This window comes from Dermacentor andersoni, chromosome 2 (assembly GCF_023375885.2).
Source record: "Dermacentor andersoni chromosome 2, qqDerAnde1_hic_scaffold, whole genome shotgun sequence".
NCBI classification, from domain to species: Eukaryota; Metazoa; Arthropoda; class Arachnida; order Ixodida; family Ixodidae; genus Dermacentor; species Dermacentor andersoni.
The window spans coordinates 3470477-3494919 of NC_092815.1; the positions used below are offsets into that span (position 1 = coordinate 3470477).

Sequence of the window (24443 nt, forward strand, 5' to 3'; positions counted from 1 at the left end):
TTGTCTTGATGGCTCGTCATTATTTCACTCGCTACTGCTATCACATTCTTTGATAATGTCAAATCAATGCACGTACGCTGCTGGGTGGTCGGTTGGACCCGATTCGTGTAGCATATCTCTGCAACACGGAACGCGTAAACCGGTACTTTTTCGGTACTGACACATGCACGTTGAAGTGACCGTCAATGACAACAGAGGTAGTGTCATCGCAGATTATTCACGGAAAGTGAGTAGCCATGAACTTAACGGGACTATGAGTCATTGCATTTTTTGCTTGCTTACGGGGTATGAGCCATTGATGACGACGTGTTTCGACACGCTATTTTGTATGTTGTATACGTGATTAGAAAGAATTTAAGCACTGTTCGCTTCACTTTGCTGAGTACTTGTAGCATCTGCCTTACGAGGCTATGAGGCATTGCATATTTTGCTTGCTTACGGGAGCATGAATGCTTATGCTGGTATGAGCAATTGATGATGATAGTCTTTGATAGTTTCGAGAACAAAAATGCACGGAACTGTAGCCATATACAGCTTCGCTGTTAAAGCGAAAGAGTGCGCGCCGCTATCGTTGTGCTTTTTTTCAGAGGAAGAGTGCCCAAAATACGGAGTAAGATTCGCGACTAACAATTTTGGAACTATCTTTGTTCTTCACTATAACTTCTACGTGACATTAAAGACACGCTACATTTTAAGTGAGTGAATACTCGTAAATAGATCATAGACTTTTGCTCCGATTGCGTTTACTCTTCTAACACAATATTTTATAAATCACAGCATAATTTTTCCTCTACCAGATTGCAGAGACGAACATGGATATTATTAGCAGGGTGTCTCAAGAGAAAGGAAGATTTTGTTGCTTATTATGTAGGGTTCGCCAGATGGCATAAAATGGAAATTTAACAAAACATATCTTTAGTATATTTAAAAGCCTGTCCACTTTGAAACGATTATTTTGAGTTCCTGCTTTGCACGCTGATACCCACTGGAGGAGAAACGAGGAAAGGATAAGCAAAAAATAAAAGATCAGAATAGCGAAGAGTGAGCGAACTCCACGAGCAATGACCGCTAACAGTCGCAAGCGTTCGTATACAGCCTGCAGTCGTTTTCGGGAATCACAGTTGGTCTTTGTGTCCTTGAGCATCTATTAGAACTTAAGACAAGTTCCCGACACATTTTCCTCCGCGCGCAGTCTGCCATCCAAGCGGCTAATACTGAGCTCCTGGAGCCGAGCGTGGAGCGCCAGGCCTTTAGCGTCCAGCCTCCGTAGATCTAACAAAGCCAAGAAACGACAAGATGGCTACTAATGCATTTTGACGACTTGGATATGTGTGTCAGGAGACCCGAGACCGCACCCTGTCTTCTAACGTCTTATTATGCCTGACGTTCCCGTACAGTAAACTATATATATGTATATATAGCACATCAGTGTACATTCTTGCTGCGTTTAGTAAATAATAATGACATGTTACTGTTCTGCAAACGGCTAAAGTCACAAATGTTCAACCAATTCTTTCTGTGTAACCGTTTCATGTATTATCGCAAGCATGTATGTGTGCGGGCTGCCGTGTGAGGGAGGCCGTGGGTCCTTTCTCGGATACGTGCTGCTTCACTGGTGGTGTGGGGCTCCTGTCGTGGGTGACACTTGGCAGTTTGGACAGCAACAAGCCTTTTTGCTTCTGGGTGCCGATGGCAGTGTCGTCGACATACGGGGAATGGCGCGCGCCCGAGCCGGCGGGGGCCATGGTTGTTTCCCTCCTGCGGTGATCTGCACCTTAGATTATTGGTTGTTGTTTGGTTGCATTTTCTTCTTTCTTTTTTCTTTCCTTTCTGTTTTTGTTTTCTTTGTTTGATCCAAAACAAAAAATGATTGTGCTCGTGTCTGAATCGTTTACTTTTGTTTTTGTATAACTGCATGGATCCATAACTAGCCTATGGCTAAGGATCCAGACGTTGTCGTATACCATTTTTTGATTATTTGAATAAAATTACTGTTGTTGTTGAAAAAAAAAAAACTCAGTTCTGAAGGGACGCGCCCCGTAAAATGTGGTAGGGTTGCTTACGTTTAACATATGTAACGTATCTCCCCTACGTATGTAAGCCGAGCTACGCTATTCAAAACTGCCGGTTCAGAATAGCCCCCCCCCACTCCCCTACGCTTTCACTCGCACATACAGCATGCGGCGCGCGGTGAAGATATTATCGTCCTTGGACTTCATACGGAACATGAGGGCGACGACGACACGTATGCGCCTTGAGTGTTCATATAACTGCTGTCGCAATAATATAACAAGAGTATCCGGCAACTGAGGAGCCGTGTGGCCCATTACTTTCCGCAAAAGAAGTAAAAAATCGAACCTTCTGCATGCAACAATTCGCCGCGCCGCAACAATGTCATTTTTATTTGTGAGGCGGAGGCACCGAAATGAAAAAAAAAAAAAAACGCAAAGGAATGCATGTTGGCCACAATCAAATGCCTACTTTTGCTACCTAATGTGGCTACCCAAGGAATATCGACGAATAAGTAAGACGTTTTGTTCACAGAGAACCGTATGCATGCTGCTCGTTATCATACACTGGCGATACAAAACACTTTCCGGGGAGGTTGCGATAACATCGAAATGAAGGTGATGCTCTCAAGCGAACGCGTTGCAATCCATCGAGTCCCCACAGTGGTGGCGCTGATGGACCATTGATTCTTTTTCTTGTCTGCTAGCCATAAAGCGTCTAAAAATCGGTGAGGTCAAAGTACACTCGGCCAGAGAAAAACGAACGCACCCCGAAGTGCGCCGCGCGGTTGTCAGGACAACACGTGAAAAACGCATGACCTCTGACTGACTCTGGCAGACCGCAGGTAGCGAGAACAAGAAAATTGAATAAACGCAATGCGTCCTCGCGAATAAAAGGCAAAGTAGAAAAATAAATAATAAGAATAAATAATACCTTTGCCTGCTTTAGTGTCTTGACATGGATCGTTTGGCGCAGGTGACATGACGGCACAAATGAACCACCAGAACGCTTCGTCTCTCCGGACATCGTTGCGTGCTTTGCCAATTTGCCTGATAGTGTGTTAATTTGGATTGTCTCGTTGTATGTTGCGATGTACGACTTTAGAAAAGTCAGTGCACCTTTGGCGTCAAATGTTTATGAGAACATTAAACCCATAAAGATCCGGAATTCAAAATCTAAAGCACAAATTTGGAAGTGTCAATGCTCCTTTCGCATCAAAAGTTTATGAGAACATTAGTCCCATAATGTTTCGGAATTGAAATCTATGCGCTCCGTAGATTGCGCGGTCTCCGCGAGATGCCGCGACGAGCCTGCTCGCCATCAAAACTCCCTTGAAACTTCGTGCTCGGATGGGGGGGGGGGGGGGGCGCCTTGCGTCATGTGACTCCCGGTACATGGGCGTTGCCGCGAACTCCAGCCCGAATTCGCAATGTTCGCGCTGAAATGCCTTTTCGAGCGTAAAATAGACATTCTAGACAAAATGTGGAATGATTTCCGGCGCCGGGGGTTGTTTTGGTCGTCTGTGCATAAGAGAACGAAAAAATTTCGGGAAGGGCTGAAGGGCTGGGGAAGAGCTTATGGGGCATAAGCCCCCCCCCCCCCCCCCCCCCACCTTCTTGGCTACGCCCCCTGGCCTCTATGTCACCTTTATCTCTCTGTTCTAAGGCTGCATATTAATTTTGTTTGCAAGTGCCAACCTTTATTGGTCTGTTTGTACCCTTACTTCGTATAAGTATTCTGTCTAAGTTACCGCCCGAGTCGTTATTGTGTTCTCTTCTGCTGTCCCCGTCTTTATTTGCGGTCAATATGATATGCAGCAAACACCAACTAGGCCAAACTGAAGTTATTCTACTGCGTCTAGGTTGGCCTGTTTCTTCTTGACCAATTTTACTCTTTCTCCCTTTAAATTGAGGTGAATCCTAGCCCTCCCTAGCCTATGATCACTACACCTTACCCTACCTAACACTTCTACATCATGTACTATGCTGGGAAGAGCAGAAAATATGAAATCAATTTCATTTCTTGTTTCACGATTACGGCTTCTCCAGGTCCACTTTTTGTTCCAACGCTTCATGAAGAAGGTGTTCATTATTAGCAGCTTATTCCTTTCCGCGAATTCTATTACCATCTTTCCTCGTGTGTTCCTAAAATCCACGCCGTAGTTACCGATTGCTTGTTCGGCAGCCTGCTTTTGCCCCACTTTTGCATTGAAGTCGCCCATGACTACAGTATAATGAGTTTGCACTTTTCGCATCGCTCAGTCCAGATCTTCAAAAAACTGTTCTATTTCTTCATCGCCGTGACTGGAGGTTGGAGCGTAGATTTGTACTACCTTTATTCTATACCTCCTATTCAGCTTTATTACGATCACTGCTACCCTCTCAATAATGCTATAGCATTGGTCTGTTGCCCGCTATGTCCTTATGGATTAGGAATCCTACTCCGAACTGCTTCTTACCTTCCTACTCCGAACTACTCCTACTCCGAACTGCTTCTTATAGCAGAGGACATGGCCATTTGTCAGCACTTTATAAGTCTCACCAGTTCTTCTAACCTCACTAAGGCAATGATATCCCAAGCATTGCCTGATAGATCTTCAAAGGGTCCTGCTAGGCTGGCTGAACTGGACAGGTTTCCGGTGTTAAACGTTGCAAGGGTCAATTTTCATTGGCGGCCTGTCGGAGTCCAGAGATTCTTTGCACCCTCTGTTGCGTTACAGGTGTGACCGCCGCCTTGATCAGGGTCTCCGCAGCTGCCGGGCACTGAGAGCCATTGGTCGATCCAATTAGTTATTTGGGAGGGAGTGGCCGAATACTGCACCTGGGAGGCAGGCCAATATCTATTCTGGTGACGGAGCGTCTTGTTGAAGCTTAGTGAGTCTTTCTCATTTGGTTGTACCTGGACTAGTATAGCACCATTTTCTATCGGCGTATTCGCCGGTGTCAGGCGCTGATATAGTGTCAGATATAGTGTACTGGGTGAGGTGAATTCGAGTTTCGCACCTTGAGAAAAAAAAAAACGCGAGGATTGTAACCAACGTTAAAAAGGTCAAAAGACGTTCTTTCAACGTTTACGATGCCGTCGCTTTCTGGTCGAGGCTTCGTCACCACGCCGCGACATCGACCCAGCCGCTGGCCCAGCACGCTATCGCCACTTCGAGCAAATAACAAAGGCAGAGAGCTTTGCGTCGCGCTTACTCACTGCGGGTAATAGTAATTGCGCTTGTAGCGAAACCAAAACAATCAACAGAATACCAATCCGTAGCCTGTACTTCCCATCATTCCCACGATAGTTGAACGATCGCAGCGCCAGATTTCCCTCTTGTTATAGTAATATGAAACTTTATAGCAATATGAAACTGTATGTATATAACCTCCTTAGGCAACCCTCCCTGAAATTCTGCTTTCTGTTGCTGCCGGCAGGTGGAGAAAAAAGTATATGCTTGCGCCGTCGTGGCAGCAGCTCGCGTCCCCATAAACGAAGGAAATTTTGTACCTTTTCTTAAATACCAGGCATTGAGGTGTGGCAAATGTTACACTGCATGAGGTAAGCTTCAAAATGCGATCTTGCCGCAAAATTTCGGTAAGAACAGTGCAGCGGTGAGCAAAAAATTTTTTTCGAACACTTTAAGCGAAATATACAGGCCCTGTATTCAAGGGAAACGCCAAGACTCACCAGCGAAATTTCTGTCATAACGGAGGGAAAGAAGTTCTTTTGTAATGGTTTGTTGCAACAATGGGAATTGCTGTGCACTTTACATATGTAAAGCTGCCTGGTGACTGAGCGCTCGATTTAGAATCTGATGAGATGTGATGCGTCCTAATGAGAATTATCAATTAATGGTGTCGTCTTCACCTGCGTAGCGGGTGTTACGGTGTTACCATACTACAGATACATTCATGAAAGTTGTCCAGTGGCACACCCAGAGATGCGCAGTCGTGGAACATCAACAGCGTGACCTGTAGAAAAAGCAGCTGGTGATTCAGTGAGGCGCTAGTGCTGGAACCGCCGTGCCCTCTTGCTTATTTTTCTGAAGTGCGTGTTTCTCTTGCTTCTTTGTTACGGAGTTGCCTGAACTCTTATTTTTAGCATCTATGAGTTACTGATGAATCCAGTACAGAGAATCATTGTGGATATACGCCGCAACGCAGTTTTAATATCACGCGTACCTTCAATTGTGGTTTTTCTTTTAGCACGGCGTGCTGTCGCCTACTTAATGTCAGTGCTGGAGTTTGTCGGCGACTACAACTGATCAATTTATAGAGAAATTTAGGAGGTTTCAATGTCGGTGACAGGATTGTCATGCGAAACGGCAACCAGAACTTGATGTGTCATAATGCACCGCGTATTATCAAAATGCTTGACCTACTTCAATTTGGGTAACAAAAACAGGAAATTATTCTGAAGCATGTATTGGTCCAAGAACCTAGTGTTTATTCCTCAAAAACAACTTTGTTGAAGCTTCGCGAAAGACAGGAAGAGGATCTGTCTTGACGTTATTCGCTCGCGCACCGAACACTTTTCCACGCTTGCGTAAAGCCTGCGAACTTAACCGCAGCACAAGTGGTGCATAGGAAAGCATGGTAAAACATCTCCTCATCTTGCCTTGGTGCCGCAGTACGTCCGTGCGTATTGCAGTCACGTAAGCTAGACACAGATATCAGCATGCTAAGCCATTATGCGCGCTAGTTGCAGTGCCGCACAGTGGTGTCAGCCGTCCCCCTCTCCAGTGTATTTCGCCTCGACGCCACGCAGTAGCTATCCAACTTTCTGTTTTGTGCTTCCAGTTTCAATTCAGGCGGTTTCCTCACCCGTCGCTGCCCAAGGACATCCCCAATTACGCCGGAATCATCGGTCTAGTCCTCATGATTGGCTTCTTGGTGCCTTTCTGCCTCAGGGTGCAAGCGATGGTTCTAGAGAATGCCAACGGACTCAAGGTAAAGTAGGACTTGACACGCCATAGATGCTCTTTCTCGTGACCAATAACAGCGTGAAAGAGAGGAGTCGTAGTTTTTGACTTGCTAGTGTTACACAATCCTTGTTGTTCCAGCTGTAGTCTAGCTTACTTTTCTTGTCAGGTTTCAAAGCGTTAAGACGGGATAGTTGGTTGCAGGAGCTTGTATTTATACACGCAGTTCAAAATTTGAGAGTACATGCACACAGAAAATAAAATAAACATTTACCGCCGTCCATTTTGTATCTTGCTCTATGTGGATGTCTTCCTCAGTTTTGTAAATTTCAAATGCAAATTTTGTTGTCAATATTTGCGGAGCTAAGCTCAACGAAATGTCCAAATGCAGCGAAATACTCCTGTCGACGTTTCTTACAGCATTTCGTTTCTCATTTCCGCGCTACCATGGGCCTACGGCACTAAGTCTGCAAAACCGTAGGGGTTCATTCCTTTGTATCTTCGTGCTATAGTCGGGTGGATGACAACTTCTCCTTTTCGTGAACTTTCCTCCACCTTGCGGATTTCCGCAAAACGTATTCGCCATATTAAGTGACTGTTGGCTTCAAGTTGGCTTCGCCCTCGCACTGCATCTGCCAGCCTGCTGATTAGCTCCGACTCTAGAGCCACTGGGGCGGAAAATAGTTCGTCCAGGGGCGTTCACTCTGAAGTATGAGATAACCAGGAGGCTAGAAGATCGCCGCGCGAGGAGGAATTTGGGTAAGAAAGCCTTTCCTTTGTTTCTTCGGTGCTTGACTCCAGGCGGGGTGTCTCCCTTTTAGGAAACTCGCTGGTTTCCGCAAAACTGATTGGCTAGTTACCACGTCAGATTCCGCCGAATTATGGCAACCACAATCTGCCATGGCAGCACAGAGTGTGCGTAGCGAAAAAAAAAATGTCAAAAATTCTGACGATTGTCTACTTAAGCGTAAGCATTGTTTGGCTTGGCTGTGACTTGGTTCTTGCCTAGAATTGCCTACTTGCCTTTCCTAGTTGGTGCACGTCTACCCATGACCTTTCCGATGGCGAAGAACGCTTAGGCTTTAGCAGATAATCGTGAAATTTTCTCGTCACATCCGGCCTCTTCAATGCAATTGGACCAATTGAGTCGGAACGCCGGGCACGAGCGCGCCTCGAAGGAGAAAGGCGGTTGTACACCCGCTGCAGCCGCAGTAGCGCGTGAGGCGTTGCGCGAGGGCATTGCCGCGATGTCATGGCAGGTTTCGCTCGCTGTCGCGCTCGCAAGCCTGGGTTATGCGCGAGTTCCGTGCAAGCTCTCCTCCACGTTCTGACTGCGCCTCGGTAAGCTCCAAGCTTCTCAACGCACTCCCATGCCCGCGAGATGTTCATAACTCGAAGGACGCTCAGCAGCTCTCGATTAAACATTGAGCCACGCCAAAATCTCAAGTTGGCCCACCCCCAAATTTAGGTTGGCCCACCCCCAAATATACGTTGGTCAATCCTCAAATTTATTTCAAGATAGCCCACCTCCAAATCTTAAGTTGGCTCACCCCCAAATTTCAGGTTGGCCCAACCCAATATTTCAAGTTGGCCGATCCCCAAATTTCAACTTGGCCCGCCCCCACATTTTCGGGTCTCTGCTCGGCCGTTCGTCGTCGTCTTCCTCCACAGCTGGCTGGCTCTATCTTGAAAGCGATCGTCTCACGCGACAGAGGGACGGACGGACAGCTTTCTTGTTGGGCAACCATAGAAATGCTTACGCATTTAAAAAAGAAAAGGAAAGCCACAACCGACGTGAGTGTGAAAATCACTTCACATGCGTGCGTGCTTGGTGCTCTTCCCCCTAAAAAAAGGAATGTGTAAATGGTGGTTATAGTGTTGTGAGCTCAAAAGTGTCGCTCGACATCGAAAAAGAAGAGTTGTTTGTAACCATATTTTTTTGTGTTTATTGCTGTAGAGTATTAAATACGGAGTGCGTGCGGGGCACAATAACCTGAACGGAGGGACCCGCCGCGCGTGTAACATCTTGTAGCTCGTGGGTTATTAAAGAAAAGAATCAACGTTTCTTAGTTGCTTCACGGTTCCGTGCATTCCATCACTTCTCTTTTTTCGACGAAGTAAGGATTCAGTTGAAATTTAGCATTGTCTCCGGTGCACTTCTCCTTCTCGTCTTGCGTCTTGTTGAGGGCTGTTAAACATTTCTAAATCAACAAATACGCGAGAACAAGCCCAAATTTCTTGTCTAATTGCAATGACGGCCACTTTAACCATGAATTCGGCTCTTTCGACACTTTCCTTGGACTTTGTTGTTCTGTAATCACTACCGTCACTTTACAATGTACTTTTCGTTTTCTTCAATACAAGCCAAATAGAAACCATAACCAGCGCCGAACAGCAAACAGAAAATACTCCTGAAACAAGCATCCGCAACTCTCTTATTCCAAAATTCCATTCCACGCTTTTGGACCAACTAGACCAGCGGCGTGCTCTTACAGACATCGCACGAGTGCTGAGCCCGTTTCACTTGCAGCGCACGTGCGGTTCAAATGCAAATGTGCTTCGGAAACCGGTCACCAAATTGCGACGGGTACGTGCTGATGTCAAGGGTTCTATAGAATGCGTTCGCGGCTGGATGAGCAGCGTCGGCGGCGGATCAAAGCCATGTGAAACGAAACTCTCGCAGCTATAGCTGTACTTGCAGCATCAGAGTGCGTCGCAGCATTTCGCATAATGTGAAACGGGCGATCGCTGCACAGGTGGCCGCTTGAACGTGGCTTGTTCGCAGGAGCTCCAGCGGCTGATGGGGCTGTCGGACGCGGCGTACTGGTTGAGTCACTTCTGCTCGCACCTGTTCCTCGCTCTGCTGCAAAGTGCCGCGGCCGTGCTCTGCATGCTTCTCGTGGCGGGCCGCGACTCAAAGGAACCGTTCCTGGGACGCGTCGACCCGTGGCTTCTCGCGCTCGCGTTCGCCCTCTTCTCGGTCATCTTCTCGCTGCACACCCTTCTGGTGGCCTCCTTCTTCACCAATGGCGAGTGCACTCAGTTCGCACTGTGTACGGGGTGATCATTTTCAAGTTTTCTGGAATCGCCTGTTTGGTAGATTGCGTAATTCTTGTCCTTGAGCTGGATTGTTCCATTACTAGCATGACTATTGAGTGCAGTAAAGCAGGTATTAACAAATTAATTATTGATGTTTTAAAATTAGTTGAATGTGTGTTTTGATTTCTCGTGCAATAATGACCGCCTCTCTGTATAATCCAGCTGAAGGACGAGAACAATGTAATCTGCGACAGGCGATATTTAAAAAATTCCGTAGAACTTGAATATGACCATCTATTATAGTTCACATGGGTTGTCGGGATGTGCATCTGTGAGAGTCCTTTAGCGCCCAAACTGCTGGCGATTTAGCTGCAGAATATCAATCGGACGGTGCACAAGAAAGGATTCAAGCGTTGCCCACCTTCACAGGGTGAATAAACTCGAACGTGACTTTACCGATCCTACATTGCGAAAAGCAAGTAGAAAACCATTTCCCAGGTTCAACTGTAATTGACATCTGCGTAATGCGAAGCAACAATGATTTCGAAGTTATTAGTCGCAATCTTGCACTGCCGCATTCACGTCCGCGCACGCATACGCACCAGAACGCCTGAATGTGAGCGTGTACGTGCCAAGGTGCGCGCAATCACTCGTACATGGCGGTTACCAACTAGCGCAACAGCGACTTCTGCCGATAATGATTTACAGAGAACGATTGCACGAATAATGTAACCGTTCTGTAGTGAGCGCTTGCGTGGAGATTATAGGCTGTAGTATAAATATTTATAAGTAAAATGTTTCCATTGACAAGACGTAAGATTCAAATCAAACTAAAACTCAATGGCAGATACCAAGTGCGAATGCCCAGTTGGCGCGTAAATTTAGACAGCATTATCGGCCCACGAGAACGGGTGATTGGACACAGAGAAGAATGCTTCGCAATAAAATAAAGCAAAGTGCAGAGGTGAACAGGATACATCACTGAGAATCACGGTGAGAGAGATCTGGCCCGCATATGGCATGTGTTTGTTTGAAACCTTGCCGGCATACAAAGCATTCGAGCACTTGTCCAACACAACTTTTTCAAAGGCTGTAACTTCCAAACAAGCATTCAACTTCACGTGTTCATTGGCCATAAAGTTCCCCAATTCTGACTAAATGTGTTATCTTTGTCAGTTACAGGCGTCCCAGGACAACGTTATAAATTCTGCGTCTTTCGTAAACACACTTACAGCGCTTCGAAGCGTTTAGATACGCATTTCGAACACGCATAAAAATGAAATGGTGGAGCATTTTAAACAGATGTAAACAACTAGGTGCCGCGTTCAATTCCGTAATGCGAAGTCGGCACAACACATCAAGACAAAGAAAAAAACAAGGTTTATAGTAATTTCTTAAGAACCTCCTACTAAGCTGGAATCGCTAAAGTACACATTAAGCTAAACGTGGCCCTCATTCCATTCAATCTTAACCGTGTTGAATATAATTAGTACTCTGCCAAGTATTTGTGAATAACGGTCGTGTACAGCCGAGGCGTGCTTGCTTAGTGAATTTTTCACTAATGTTATACTTACATGAAGCTCGTAAAACTGTCCACGCATCACCCATAAGATGTCGCCTATTCTGTCAAAATGTCAACTCTGTGGCTCATTAATTTCTTTCACCACACTGGATAAACTTCTTATGTGACTTGCAAGATATGCTTGTAAAGCTCTCGAGTGCTTGAGGAAGTAATTTTATGAAAAGTTATGGGCCTCCCGTAATCCAGAGCAGATGTAAGCATGGAATTGCTACCGGCAAATGAGATTGGATGGAGATGATATTAGCCACAATCTTAAAACGGTTATAGCGCATGTCCGAAACTGCACTCCCCACCGTACCGCAGCACACAAACCTGTTTTGAACTGAACGTCACTGCAAGTGTCGTCTCGGCCAAACAGCCATCCGAGCGGCGCCGGACGCTGCCTGCTTGGTCACGCAGCGTGGCGCGAATTGGCGTCTCTGTAGACGCCAAACCGGCGCCACGGAACTCACGCACCGCTGGCGTTGAACAGGCAACCCTGTCTCAGCGCCAAATGATGAAAATCAAGTGTACGGTGCCCTGCATCTGGCTTTTGAACGCCCCTCCCTCCCCTATTGGAAATGACAAATAAAGCTTCAGCGTACTAGAAATTACAGCTTGAGTGATATTTCGAACAAACATTAGGAAGAACACGGAGAAAGATAGAATAAACCTTTATTCTGAAGCAATACGTTTTGTAACTTGTCTGGGCCGCAACTGGGATATGTAATGCAGTCCTGTACAAAGACATGAAAACCATCTTGAAAAATAGGTCTACTGGACGGCACAACAGGAAGAAAGACGAAGACGTGCGCCTGTGTTCGTTTTCCTTTCGGTTGTTCCGTCTCGTTGCGCTATTTTTCAAGATGGTTCCCTTGTCAAAATACCTACTAGCCCGGCATTCAAAACTTCGTTGGGGCAAGAGACCGCAATTTCTTAAGTTTTGACTATTTGCCTGGATGATCTCGTTTTGTTCTCGCAACTTGTCCAGTCCGAGTACCTGATTCGAGATGACAACATCCATCATAACGCATGAAAAGAAGCTGCATGCAATGTTCTTCCCATGTGAAGCCGGCAGTAGTGATTGGGAGATTACAATGTTTTTATATGTGGAAATGTCATTCTCAACAATTCTGCGCATGTACCTACTGGCATGTACCTACTGACACACTGTACTGTACCTACTGTACCTACTTAAAACAAATATCCCTTTTTAATTTGTAGTCACTAGCTCCCCGCTCCCTCATGTAATGTCTGAACAGAGACCTTTGAGGAAATAAATAAATGAATAAATAAATAAATAAATAGATAAATAAATAAATAAATAAATAAATAGATAAATAAATAAATAAATAAATAAATAAATAAATAAATAAATAAATTGCCATTGGCGACGGTTACGTCGTGCCACCTGCATTCTCTGCTGAGAGAGCTGCTGTCATCTTTCTTGCATGGGTGGCTGGAGATATACAGTTGAAACTCGACATAACGAAGTGATGCCCATGCTCGAATTACTTCGTTAAATCGGGAAGTTCGGAAAATTGAGTAAGGGATTTTTTGTTCCTTCGAAATCTGACATTGTAACGTAGCGACAACCAAAAGGTACCGCGGTATTGTATTTGCCGCTAACCCACGCCTACGCGTGCAAAACGTGCGTGAGGGGGGCCAAATACCGCCACCATCACGTAAGTAAGAACGCTAGCGACTGCTGATTCCGTTGTTCCAAGCATGGGCGCAGCGTGCAGCCTCGTCAAAATAAAGCTAGGGCCGTGACTAAGGTACCTATATGTTTTACCACGATAGCGTTAGAGCGCACGCTCGAAAAAAAGGCCGTCTACGTCAAATTGTAAAAGAAATCGCAGCTTTTTGCTTATTTATTTCTGCAAAAGCTTCGTTACATCGGATTTGATGCAAGCTAGTTTCGTTAATTCGGGTTGATGACAACATTGAACATTATGGGTACTTGCCGGGGAATGGAAATTTCTTCGTTAGATTGGAAACTTCGTAAAATCAGGTTTCGTTAGATCGAGTTTTAACAGTATACTGACTAATTCTGGCCTCCTACCTCTTCGGAAGCTGAACTAATGTGCTGTTCCGCGTGGGGTGTTTTGAGGATCCAGCAAGTACCCATAAGAAATCTCATAATACCAAATATTTCTTGAAGGTGGTCATTGTGAACGCAGTGCATAACGTCATACGAAGCAGGTCATTAAAACTTGAACTCTATCCGAATAGTATCGGCGTAATTCAAGAAATTCATTGAAATTTGGCAAAGAATTGGCGACCATCTAATTAAACCTGGCTCAGATATAGTGGTTCTTCTAGAAGAGGTTTGACGCTTCGTTTCACTCATCGGTTTCATGAAAATTGCGGCCCCTGCGTAATTAGTTGCGAGGGCGCGTTTTCTTCTGCGACTCTCAGTACAATCGACGTTACGTGAACAATTGATCACTACTTCCAACCACATCGATTACGCTACTATCGATGCGTGCCAGTACTCACTTGCTAAGTTTCAAATTTCGCGTGCCGCTCCGAAATAAAACTATTTGAACTACCTTTAAAGATAGCCACGGAATATTTCTCTGTACGCTAAACAATTTTCCCACTCTAAGCATAGCACCGAAGTTCATACTTCAAATGTCGTCATACATCATGTTCAATGTTTTGGAGTTCATACTTCAATACTAATTTTTAAAGTTGTCGAATGATGCCTTAAAATTTTTTTAGTTGCTTAAGGGCACTGCCAACAATACTCAGGTGGTTGTAGTCGCACATATGACATCTGAGTGAGTGAATGAGTGAGTAAAGAATATTTCAGAACAAGGTATGGACGGACGACCTTTTTGTTAGGCAGTCACGAGCCCCGGGCCCGGGCCGCTTCTTCAGCTCTCTTGATGACCTTGGCCTGCCGGTCAGGGTCGGAGCGGACCAACACGGCCTCCCACTGCTCAGTATTACTTATTTCATGATTTGTGTGATTTTCCGCTGTGCACGATCACATAATATGGAACAGAACCGCTTTTATGTCACAATGGTTACATGTTTTAGGGTATTGGTCCGGGTAGTAGTACTGATAGGCTACGGGGTTGGGGAAGGTTTTCGTCTTAAGTCGTCTCCAAGTTACTTCTTGTCGCGTGTTAAGCGATTTATCTGCTGGCGGGTACACTGCCCTGGCTAACCTGTAGTGCTGAGTTATTTCCTGGTAATTGACTATGCGATCCCTCTCTGATCCTAGCGTGAGCCGTCCGGGTGCTCGGTTGGCGAGTCCTCCAGCCGCGGTTTGGGCAGCATCGTTGCCGGGTTCGGGAGGAGTGTGCTGGTGCCCAAATGATCTCGATTGGTCGTGGGTGTTGGTTGGAGTCTAATATGTGTTTTACGGGAGCCGAGACCCGACCTTTCGCAAAATTGCGTACTGCTGCTCTAGAATCACTAATAATGTAGAATGACAGAAAGCTGAGCTAGTTGGTAAGCATTCATTATGCAAAAAAGAGGTGAGGCGTGCAGACAGGACACAAGAGAAGAGAAGTGGGCAGCGTTCCTGTTGCCCACTTCTATTCTCTTGTGACCTGCCTGCACGCCTCACCTCTTTTTTGCATACTAATAATGTAATGACAATGTGTGGAGGTTATTGCCAGAGCGATAGCCGCCTCTTCCGCTGTTAAAAGCTTCTGGTGCGGATTGAATCACCAGCGGGAATTTGACCTGAGGAGTCCACCACTCCAAGAGACATACAGTTGCGTCCTATGTATTCTGCTGCGTCGACATAGACTACATCTTTGAAAGCATGGAATTTCTGATGTAGGGCTTTGTGGAATTCGGGGTGGATGTTTTTAGGGAGTGGGTTAACTTTGAGATGGCGCCTCTCATCGGGAGGAATGTCTACTTTAGTGTTTTGCATCGACTCGTAGTGGATGCCGACATTCTGGAGGATGTTTAGCCCGGCAGCACTCTGAGCTAGCCTTTCGTATTGAGATATAAGGTGCGCTTCCGCAAGTTCCTCGAGGGTGTTGTGCACACCTAGGGCTAGCAATTTAGCGTTGGCTGTCCTTATAAACAGCCCAACAGCCTGTTTACAGGCCCTTCGGATAATTCCATCTATTTTCTCTCTCTCAGCCGCTCTGAGGCAGAGGTATGGGGTGATGTAGGGGATGCGGCTGAGCACGAAGGCTTGTACCAATTATGAGGTCGGCTTCTTTCATGCCACAGTGTCGTCTCGCTATTCTTGAGATGAGTCGCATCGTCTGTTGAACGCATGCTTCTAGTTTATGAATTGTGTAGCCGTTGCGCCCGTGAGCTTGCATAAAGAGGCCGAGTACACGGATGGTGGTCACCACCGGGTTCGCGCCTCCTCCGGCTCGCACAGCGATTTATGGGGGTGGTGCAGTGGCGGACTCGCGGTTTGTAGGGGCTCTGTGCAGGAAGAGTTCTAATTTTCATCGGGAGCAGGCGAGGCCTTTGTCGGTCACGTGCTTTTCAACCGTGTCTACAGCTTATTATTTTATTTATTTATTTATGAATACTGCGATCTTGTACACAAGATCATAGCAGGTGGGAAACATTGTGTTAAGATACAGAATTACAGACACAAAGAAAACAAAATTGCACATAGAATTTCAACAAGAGAATACAGGGACAAGGTCAATTAACAACAATCAATTCAAATGCTCTTGAAATGAATGTAATGATGTCTGTCTGACAACATCATCCGTGAGGTTATTCCAATCACTGATGGTCCTTGGAAAAAAGGAATATTTAAAACAATTAACTCGCGGATTTAATGGTGTTATAGAAAGAGAATGGCGATTTCTAGTTTGGTACCCCGAGGAATAGGTAAGGATATTGGAGGTGTCAACTTTGAGATTATTATTAATTAATTGATAGAAAAACTTTAAGCGACATATGCGATTTCTGTTAGGAATAGAGGGTAAACCGCTTTTTTTGAGGAGGTCACTGACTGATGCTCGCCCGTAAGTGTTATATATAAACCTTACTCCTTTCTTTTGAATTCTTTCAAGTTTATTTATGTTTACCTTTGTAAAAGGGTCCCAGATAATTACTGCATATTCTAAGATTGGTCTAATAATAGTGTTGTAGGCAAGGAGGCGTGTAGCAGGGGTCGCTAGCTTAAGCGAGCGTCGTAAGAAAAAAAAGCTTTCGGAGAGCGGTTGCTGAAACATAGTCGACATGCCTGGTCCAAGAAAGGTTATCAGAGATCCATAGACCTAGATACTTATATTCTGTGACTTCATGAAGAAAATTATTATTAGCAGTGTAGTAATATAGAAGAGGGATATATTTAAGTGTTATCCTCATAAATACGGTTTTTTCAAAGTTAATTGACATTTGCCACTTCTCACACCAAGAAACTATTTTTGCAAAATCATTATTCAGCCTAATTTGATCATCAGTCGAACTTATTTTCTCATACAGCACGCAGTCGTCCGCATATAACTTAACACGTACTGACAGGTTTTTAACAATATCATTAATAAACATTAAAAACAGTAGGGGGCCGAGGACGGATCCCTGGGGAACACCAGAATCGACAGGAACGTAATTGGAGCAAGTTCTATGCAGTTCGACAAACTGACGGCGATCAGATAGGTACGATTGTATCCATGTTAATATCTGTTTATTATTTATAATAAAACTGAGTTTGTGAAGTAGTTTCTTGTGCGAAACCTTATCGAAAGCTTTTCGAAAGTCCATAAAGATAACATCAGTTTGTTTTCCTTCGTTGATTGCTGTCGCAAAATCATGGATTGTTTCGACCAGTTGAGTGCATGTGGAATACCCTCGCCTGAACCCGTGTTGAACAGCTGCCAGTACATTATGCTCGTCGAGGAAATTAGTTAGATGCTTATGAATGATGTGTTCCAATAATTTGCACGTTGTCGAAGTTAATGAAATAGGGCGATAATTTTCAATACATGTCTTCTCTCCACTTTTATGCAAAGGCTTAATTCTAGCAGTTTTCCAATCACACGGTAGAACACCTTCTTTTAATGATCGAGTGAATAGGACGCACAAATACTTTGAACACCACTCTGCATACTGTTTAAGGAAGGCATTCGGTATATCATCTGGTCCAGGTGATTTCTTAATATCCAGTTTTAATAATAGATTAAAAACACCCTCTTCAGAAATTATAACATCAGGCATGGAAGGAAGGGACATGCTAAAGGGTGGGAGACGCCCGTCATCTTTCGTGAAAACTTTCCTAAAGGTGTTATTAAATGCTGCTGAAACCTGGACATTGTCACTTACATGTTGTCCATTTATAATGAATGCATCGGTAGAACGAGAAACTGGTGCAATTGACCGCCAAAACTTTTCAGGTGCAGTTTTTATAAAATCCGGAAATTGTTTATTGTAGTATTTTTCTTTATCTTTCAGAATGCACTGTTTTAATTTCTCTGAAACTTCATGAATTTTTGCCTCTAAAAAGGCTGAGCTTGATGTTTTTATTCTTTTCTTTAATCGCTTTAGCTTGCGCTGCAATTGCAAAGTTTCTCGCGTAATCCAAGGATTGTGATTGTCTGACTTCTTGCATATCACTGGTATAAAACGCTGAATGCACTCACGAACAATGTTTTTGAAAACAAGCCACAGGTCATCCACGCTACAAGTGCTGTGCAGAAAATTATAATAATGAAGATCTAAGATATCAATAATCGATTCATTGTCAGCACGGGCAAAATTCGGAAAGTGTCGGATATCACCCCTTCGGTCCAATAATATGTCTTCTATTACCAAGATTACGGCTTGATGATCAGAAATACCGGCCACTACATTACATGAAAGGTTTTCTTTGATATTGCCTCGTACCAAGAATAAATCCAATATTGATGAAGAATCTTGTTGGATTCTAGTAGGGTTCTTCACAATTTGTAAGAGATCGAAATGAAACATGATATCAAGCAGAGCATCTCCTACAGCGTGGGGAGATTGAACAGAAAAAGTATCCCAGTTTATGTTTGGCAAGTTAAAATCTCCAGCTAAAATTAACTTATCGCCTGTTTTCGTGTAGCAATAAAGATATTTCTTAACTTCATCTAAGACAGCTACAGAGGAACCGGGAGGCCTATAAATAGCACCAAGGATATATCGGAAATTGTTAGCATATACTTTACAAAAGATAGCTTCAACTGTAGCAACATCAGGCAGTTTTAAAATCTGAAATGTGCTTTTGAACAGTATAGCCACTCCGCCACCTCTTCTGTCGCGGTCTTTCCGAAAGACTTTATAGTTTCTTGGCACAAACTCGGAATCAAATATTTCTTCATCTAACCATGTCTCTGTTACCACAGCTATGTCCGGATTATGCGTTAACAGCATACCTTCCAGATGGGAGACTTTGTTCACAACGCTAAGACAATTAATACTAATTATTGTTAATGTCCTCCTATTTTCCTTTTGTGGTCATTTCTTTCTTTCAGAAATTTTGTAGCGAGCATTGTTCGCTGAGTCCCAAGCAAACATCGTACCATCTACACACAGCTTGTTAAAAAAAAAGCTTGACCTTAGCTCCGTTCGATCTCTCTTCCGCTGAGCTTTCCCACAACTTCTTTCTAATATTTCGAACGGCGAAAGAAAAGTCTTCCGTGATCGAAAATTCTGTTCCCTTGAGCTTATAGCAAGCTTTTAGGACGGAACCCTTTTCGCGGTAGTCTAAAAACTTAATGATTACTGGGCGACCATTCTTGCTCTTTCTTCCAAGCTTGTTGTAGTATGGTTTCTATATCTCCATCGCTACCTTTAACCACCCACACGGGGATGTCGTCGGCATACATACTGTGGTGTAGATTTGGAATCTGATTAAGTTGTTCCGGTAATTGGATCATTGCTAAATTAAAGAGGAAGGGGGACAATACTGATCACTGTGCTGTGCCATGGCTTCCAAGAGGGATCTTGTCCGATTGTACTTCTCCTATTCTTAGTTCCGGTGTGCGGTGGTTGAAGAAATCTTTGGTGTAGTTGTAGGTCCTCTGGCCTGCACCTAGGTACTGCAGATTCGCCAGTATAGCATGATGCGCTACGTTGTCAAAGGCCTTTGTGAGGTCAAAGCCCAGGACAGCCCGGGTACCATTCTTGGCTATGTGGTCCAGAACTAGATATTTAAGCTGAAGCATGACGTCTTGCGTGGCAAGTTATGGACGAAAGCCAATTATGGAGCTCGGGAATAGGTTTTGTCCTCCGCAAAATTGTGGAGTCGGTTAAGTATAACGTGCTCCATGAGTTTTCCTACGCACGAGGTCGAGAGATCGGGCATAAGTTCTCGAGCTGTAGTCGTTTACCATGTTTAGGTATAAATATTATTTGTGCATGCTTCCACTGCGAGGGGATAGAACCTGTTTCCCAAAAGCTGTTGAAGTACTCTGTTAGGGCAGTGATAGATGCGTCGGCCAGATTTCAGAGGGCCTTATTTATTATGCCATCGGGGCCTGGTGCAGATTTAGTTCGGATTTTTGAGCAAGACGGCTCGTACTTCAGCCTCTAGAATGGGTGCGTCTAGGTTAAGATTCGCCGGCCGACCGTATGGCTTCTGGGGGATTTGTGCATTGGTGCCTATGTACCGGGTTCTGAGCTCTGTCAGGAGCTCGTCGTTCGTGCCCTGGTATTGGTGAGTGATCTTATTGAGGTATTTCCTCTGGTTGCATTTACTCTTTTCCGGGTCCATAAAATATCGGAGAAGATTCCCGTTTTGGGTAGACCGAGTTGTCCGTGCATGCTGTCACATACTTTCTCGTATTGGTATTTGGTCAATTGGTTAGCGTATTCCTCGATTTCCATGTTGATTTGCGCGATGCAGAAGCGGAGTGTACGGTTTAGTTTATTCTTTTGCCAGCGGGTTTGCATGCTCTTTTTGGCTTCCCACAAGTGTAGAAGGCGGCAATTTACCTCGACCAGACCATCGTCTTCAGGAATTTCTCTCGTGGCGCGTTTCACGCAATCTCTGAGATCCCCGATCCAGGCCTCGAGATCGTTTATATGCTCGGTGGCGGTTGTCCCCTGAATCTGGCGGAAGTGGTGCCATTCCGTGAGCGAGACTCGTTTGCCCTTCTTGCGGGGTGGACCCGCCTGAATGTGGATTTTTATGATATAATCATCGATACCGAGGCTTTCCCCGGTATTAGTCCAATCAGAGTTGCCTATGTTTTTGAGGAAAGTTAGGTCAGGAGTGGTGTCAAGACGGACGCTATTCCTGATACGGGTGGGTGTCCAGGAGTCTGCGATGTGAGCCAAAGATTACGACCTTTGAATACCTCTGTACGGTGTCCCTATGCAGTGTGGTGAGCGTTAAAGTCACCTAATAATAATATGGCCTTTTGTTGGGAGATTCTGAGAGCCTTCCTGAATAGAGTTCCGAACTTGTGGCGTCGGCACTTTAGGCTACTATAGACATTAAGGATGAATATGCTTTCATCCTCCTTACGTTTCGGGATGAGTTCAATAAAGACGTGGTCTATGTCAACTTCTTCAATATCATGTTTAATGGCTGTTAGATTTCTGCGAACTAGAATAGCGGTGGTGGAATCCGAACCCAGAAGCATTATAGGATTTGTACCCTGCCAATTTTGCGTGGCCTCCCGTCTCCTGAAGGGCAATCATATCCGGGGCGTCCTTGCTCTGAACGAACTGCTGCAGGTTTCCCCGTTTGCGGCGAAACCCACCGCAGTTCCACTGCCAGATCTTGCAGTTAGGAGTGTGAGCCATTTTGGGGTGGCGGGAGTTCAGCGATCGGGTTGGAGATTTCGGATAGGGATGGGCGGTCATAGGGTTTGGATGCCACGCCCTTAAGGGAGCCGCAGGCCGTTGATGTGAATCTAGACTCCCAAAGAAGGTCTTTGGCTTCGGTCGCGGCTACCCGACTCTAGGTTGGTGGTTCGGGTTTTCAGAGCGTCTAGACGTGCGCTTATTTGTTGCAAGTGGGCACGATTCTCCACCTGTTGCTGAGGTATCTGGTTGGCAAGTTCAGTAATCATATGTTCTAGTTCCTCGAATCTTGGGGATATGTCTGAAGAGCGGTCATTATGATCTTCTGCCTTACGTTTCTCTGGTGGTGCTGTGGTGTTGTGTGAGGGATTAAACGGTGGGGTTGGACGCGGCGTCTGACTGCGCTCCTGTTGTCTTTTTTGTAGTCGGGTGATTTCCGTCCGCAGCTTAGTGATTTCGGTTCTCTGTGGTTCTATTAACTGCCTCAGTTGTTGGAGTACTGCCTCGAGAGCCTGCATCTTAGGATACTGAGCATTGGGAGATGTTAGCCCAGCTCACCTGTAGAGCGCTTTTAGCCGGGGTCGTTCATCTCCCGGAACTCGACTGGTTCCGCGACGTCCCGCCGGAGTCCGTGGCGCTCGGAGTTGAGCTTAGTCTCATGTAAGATGGAGGTGGTTTCGGTATCGCTGCGAGCGGACGCACTGTGTATGGGCTCCTCCTTCGAAGTCTACAGCGACCGGTCATTTCGACTTGAGCCTCTCAACATCGCCACCATCGTATCCGGGAAAGTGAGCCGCCCATTTTGAGCCCACCTGGGTATCACTATCCCACCCGGGTCAGATTTTTCGGCCTTTTCTCCGTGTACCTGGTGCACGCCGAGGCTACGCCTGTCTTAGGCCTAGCGTCCATGACCCCCACAGCCCACCTAGCCATGGAATACCAAGTAAACGGCACTGACATCCACCCCGCCGAAGCCCTAAACGGAGAATGGGAGACTGTCCTGCGTCTCCGCAAACAGTACCGCCCGGCGACTGCCACTCACTCTCCCCAAACGGAACCCAAGGGCGGTGACGGCCGTTCAACCGCCGAGATATCCCGAGCTGCGGCGCCGCCAGCTGCGCAGCGCCCGCTCCGTACGCGACACGCGCCTCTCCCGCAACTCCCGCGGGGAGACTTCAAGATCGTAGTCCGACCACGCGACGGTTTGGACGTAACCAAGGAGACCCCTCTAACGCTCTTCGCTGCAATCTGTGATGCGACGAAAATCCACCTGCAGGAAGCGCTCGCTCAGAACCAGGTGCGGCTGCATCCAACAAACAATACCTTGACGATCAGCACTCCAGAGGAGGCTCGAGCTCGAGCTTATGCCCAAATAACGTCAATCCACATCGGCACGAGCGCAACTGATGTCACCGCATACCTCGCTCCGCCCGATAATGCCGTGAGGGGCGTCATTCACATGGCCCACAGTGGTGAGTCGCACGATGAAATCCTGAAAGGACTTGTTCCCTTCAATCCTCAACTACCAATTATTGACGCTCGGCCCTTCGGGAAAAAGCGATCCATTATTATCACTTTCGCCACCGGCCCCCTGCCAAAGGCTGTCCGCTTTTGGGCGGGTATTCACACTTGCTTTCCTCATCGACCAAAAATGGAGGCTTGCTACAACTCCCGCCGTATCGGACACCGGCAGGATGTCTGTCCCGTCCCAACTAGCGGATGTTGCCAGAATTGCGGTGACAAGCACGCGCCAACGGAACCCCCAACCTGTACACCCAAGTGCATTGTCTGTGGCGACGAGCATCATACTGGGAATATTCAATGTACGTACCGGTACGCACGCCCGCCACCACGCACCCAGCCAACCACCGGACGCCAGTCAAGAACCCGGGAGCAGAAGCCAGCCCCGCGAAAGTCATCGCGCAGTGCAAACACTGCGCGCTCCATTTCACGTGACCGTAGCCACAAGCCCCAGCAGGACCTCACCTGGGCCGACCGTGCAAGAAAATCGCCGCCTGCCCCCGCCCAGAAAACTCCGGACCACAACGAAGGGGAGCTCCGGGCCCTCCGGGAGGAGGTAAGACGCCTCACAGTCCTCACTCAGAGCTCACTTCCCTCTCCTACTCTTTCTCACTCCCCCCAACTTCACCTCCTACTCTATCACAAACCAACACCGCTCCCTCTCAATCACCCCCCTCAAAAAACGTATCGCTCCCCCACCCCTCACCTCCGAGCCGACCGATGTCGACTCCAAATTGAAAGACCTCTCCGACCAATTTGACAAAAAACTCAAAGAGATTGAGGTTCGCCTCGAAAGCAAATTCAATGCTCTCATCACTGACCTTACTACGATAGTGGAGACGCACTTGGAACGCTGCATGGAATCTATGCTTCAGAAAATGGTCAACCTCCTCGAAGCACGCCTCACGCAGCTCCCCCCGCTCTCTACCCCCCTTCTCCCCACAGCACAACTAACTGCCATGGAACCCCACATCCCAATAGACGCGAGACTAACCCCTCTTAATAATCCCTCTATGCTCCGATATGGCGGGACGGGGCAACAATAACTCCCTTCACATCATAACCTGGAACTGCCGCGGCTTCCGGGGCAAGCGCGCGCCCCTGCAGCTTCTACTTTCTACACTTTCCCCAACACCCCAAGTCCTTCTTCTCCAAGATACCGCCAATCAGGCCACACTCCCCAGTTACAACTCCACACACTCTGACACCACAAACAGACCCAGGGCGTCCACACTTGTGCACCGCATTTTAACACACAAGCCACATTACATCACATCAGAGACGCCCTGCGTGATCACCGAAATTATCCATCATACACATACACTCCCATCCATCTTTATTGCCAATATCTACCACCCCCCATCCCAACCGATGGCCTCGTTGGACTCCCTCCTCCGAAAGTTGTACCGCCTAGCAGGGAAGCACCCCGTACTAATCGGTTGGGATTTCAACAGCCAGCACACTGACTGGGGATATAAAACAACCACACACAGAGGTCGCAGGCTCTGGCTGCTCATGCAGAACCTCCAACTTTCCGTCCACAACAAATTTCAGATGCCTACGCGAATCGGCAACAGAGTCAGCATGGACACTAGTCCGGATCTGGTGATCAGCCGCTCCCTCCGCGATGTGACCTGGACGAGAACACAACACACACTGGGCAGTGATCATTACATGATACAAGTC

At 46.3% G+C, this 24443-nt stretch overlaps 1 protein-coding gene and 1 pseudogene across 3 annotated transcripts in view; one reads left to right on the forward strand and one right to left on the reverse strand.

Annotated features, from left to right (window-relative positions):
• LOC126542926 (uncharacterized) overlaps positions 1–1745 on the reverse strand; it is a 37820-nt pseudogene extending 36075 nt beyond the window's left edge.
• The window catches only part of LOC129387877 (ribose import ATP-binding protein RbsA-like), a 66051-nt gene that overhangs the window by 3523 nt on the left and 38085 nt on the right, over positions 1–24443 (forward strand). For 2 of the 3 annotated variants that reach the window (XM_055077598.2, XM_055077600.1), the window contains exon 2: positions 6798–6947. Coding sequence is in view for 1 of the 3 variants with exons in the window: in XM_055077600.1 (XP_054933575.1) it covers positions 6876–6947 (72 nt within the window). In the remaining 2 variants the exon portion in view is untranslated. Of the gene's footprint in view, positions 1–6797; positions 6948–18819; positions 23314–24443 lie in introns of those variants that run through there. The other variant, XM_055077599.1, reaches the window with a different exon arrangement.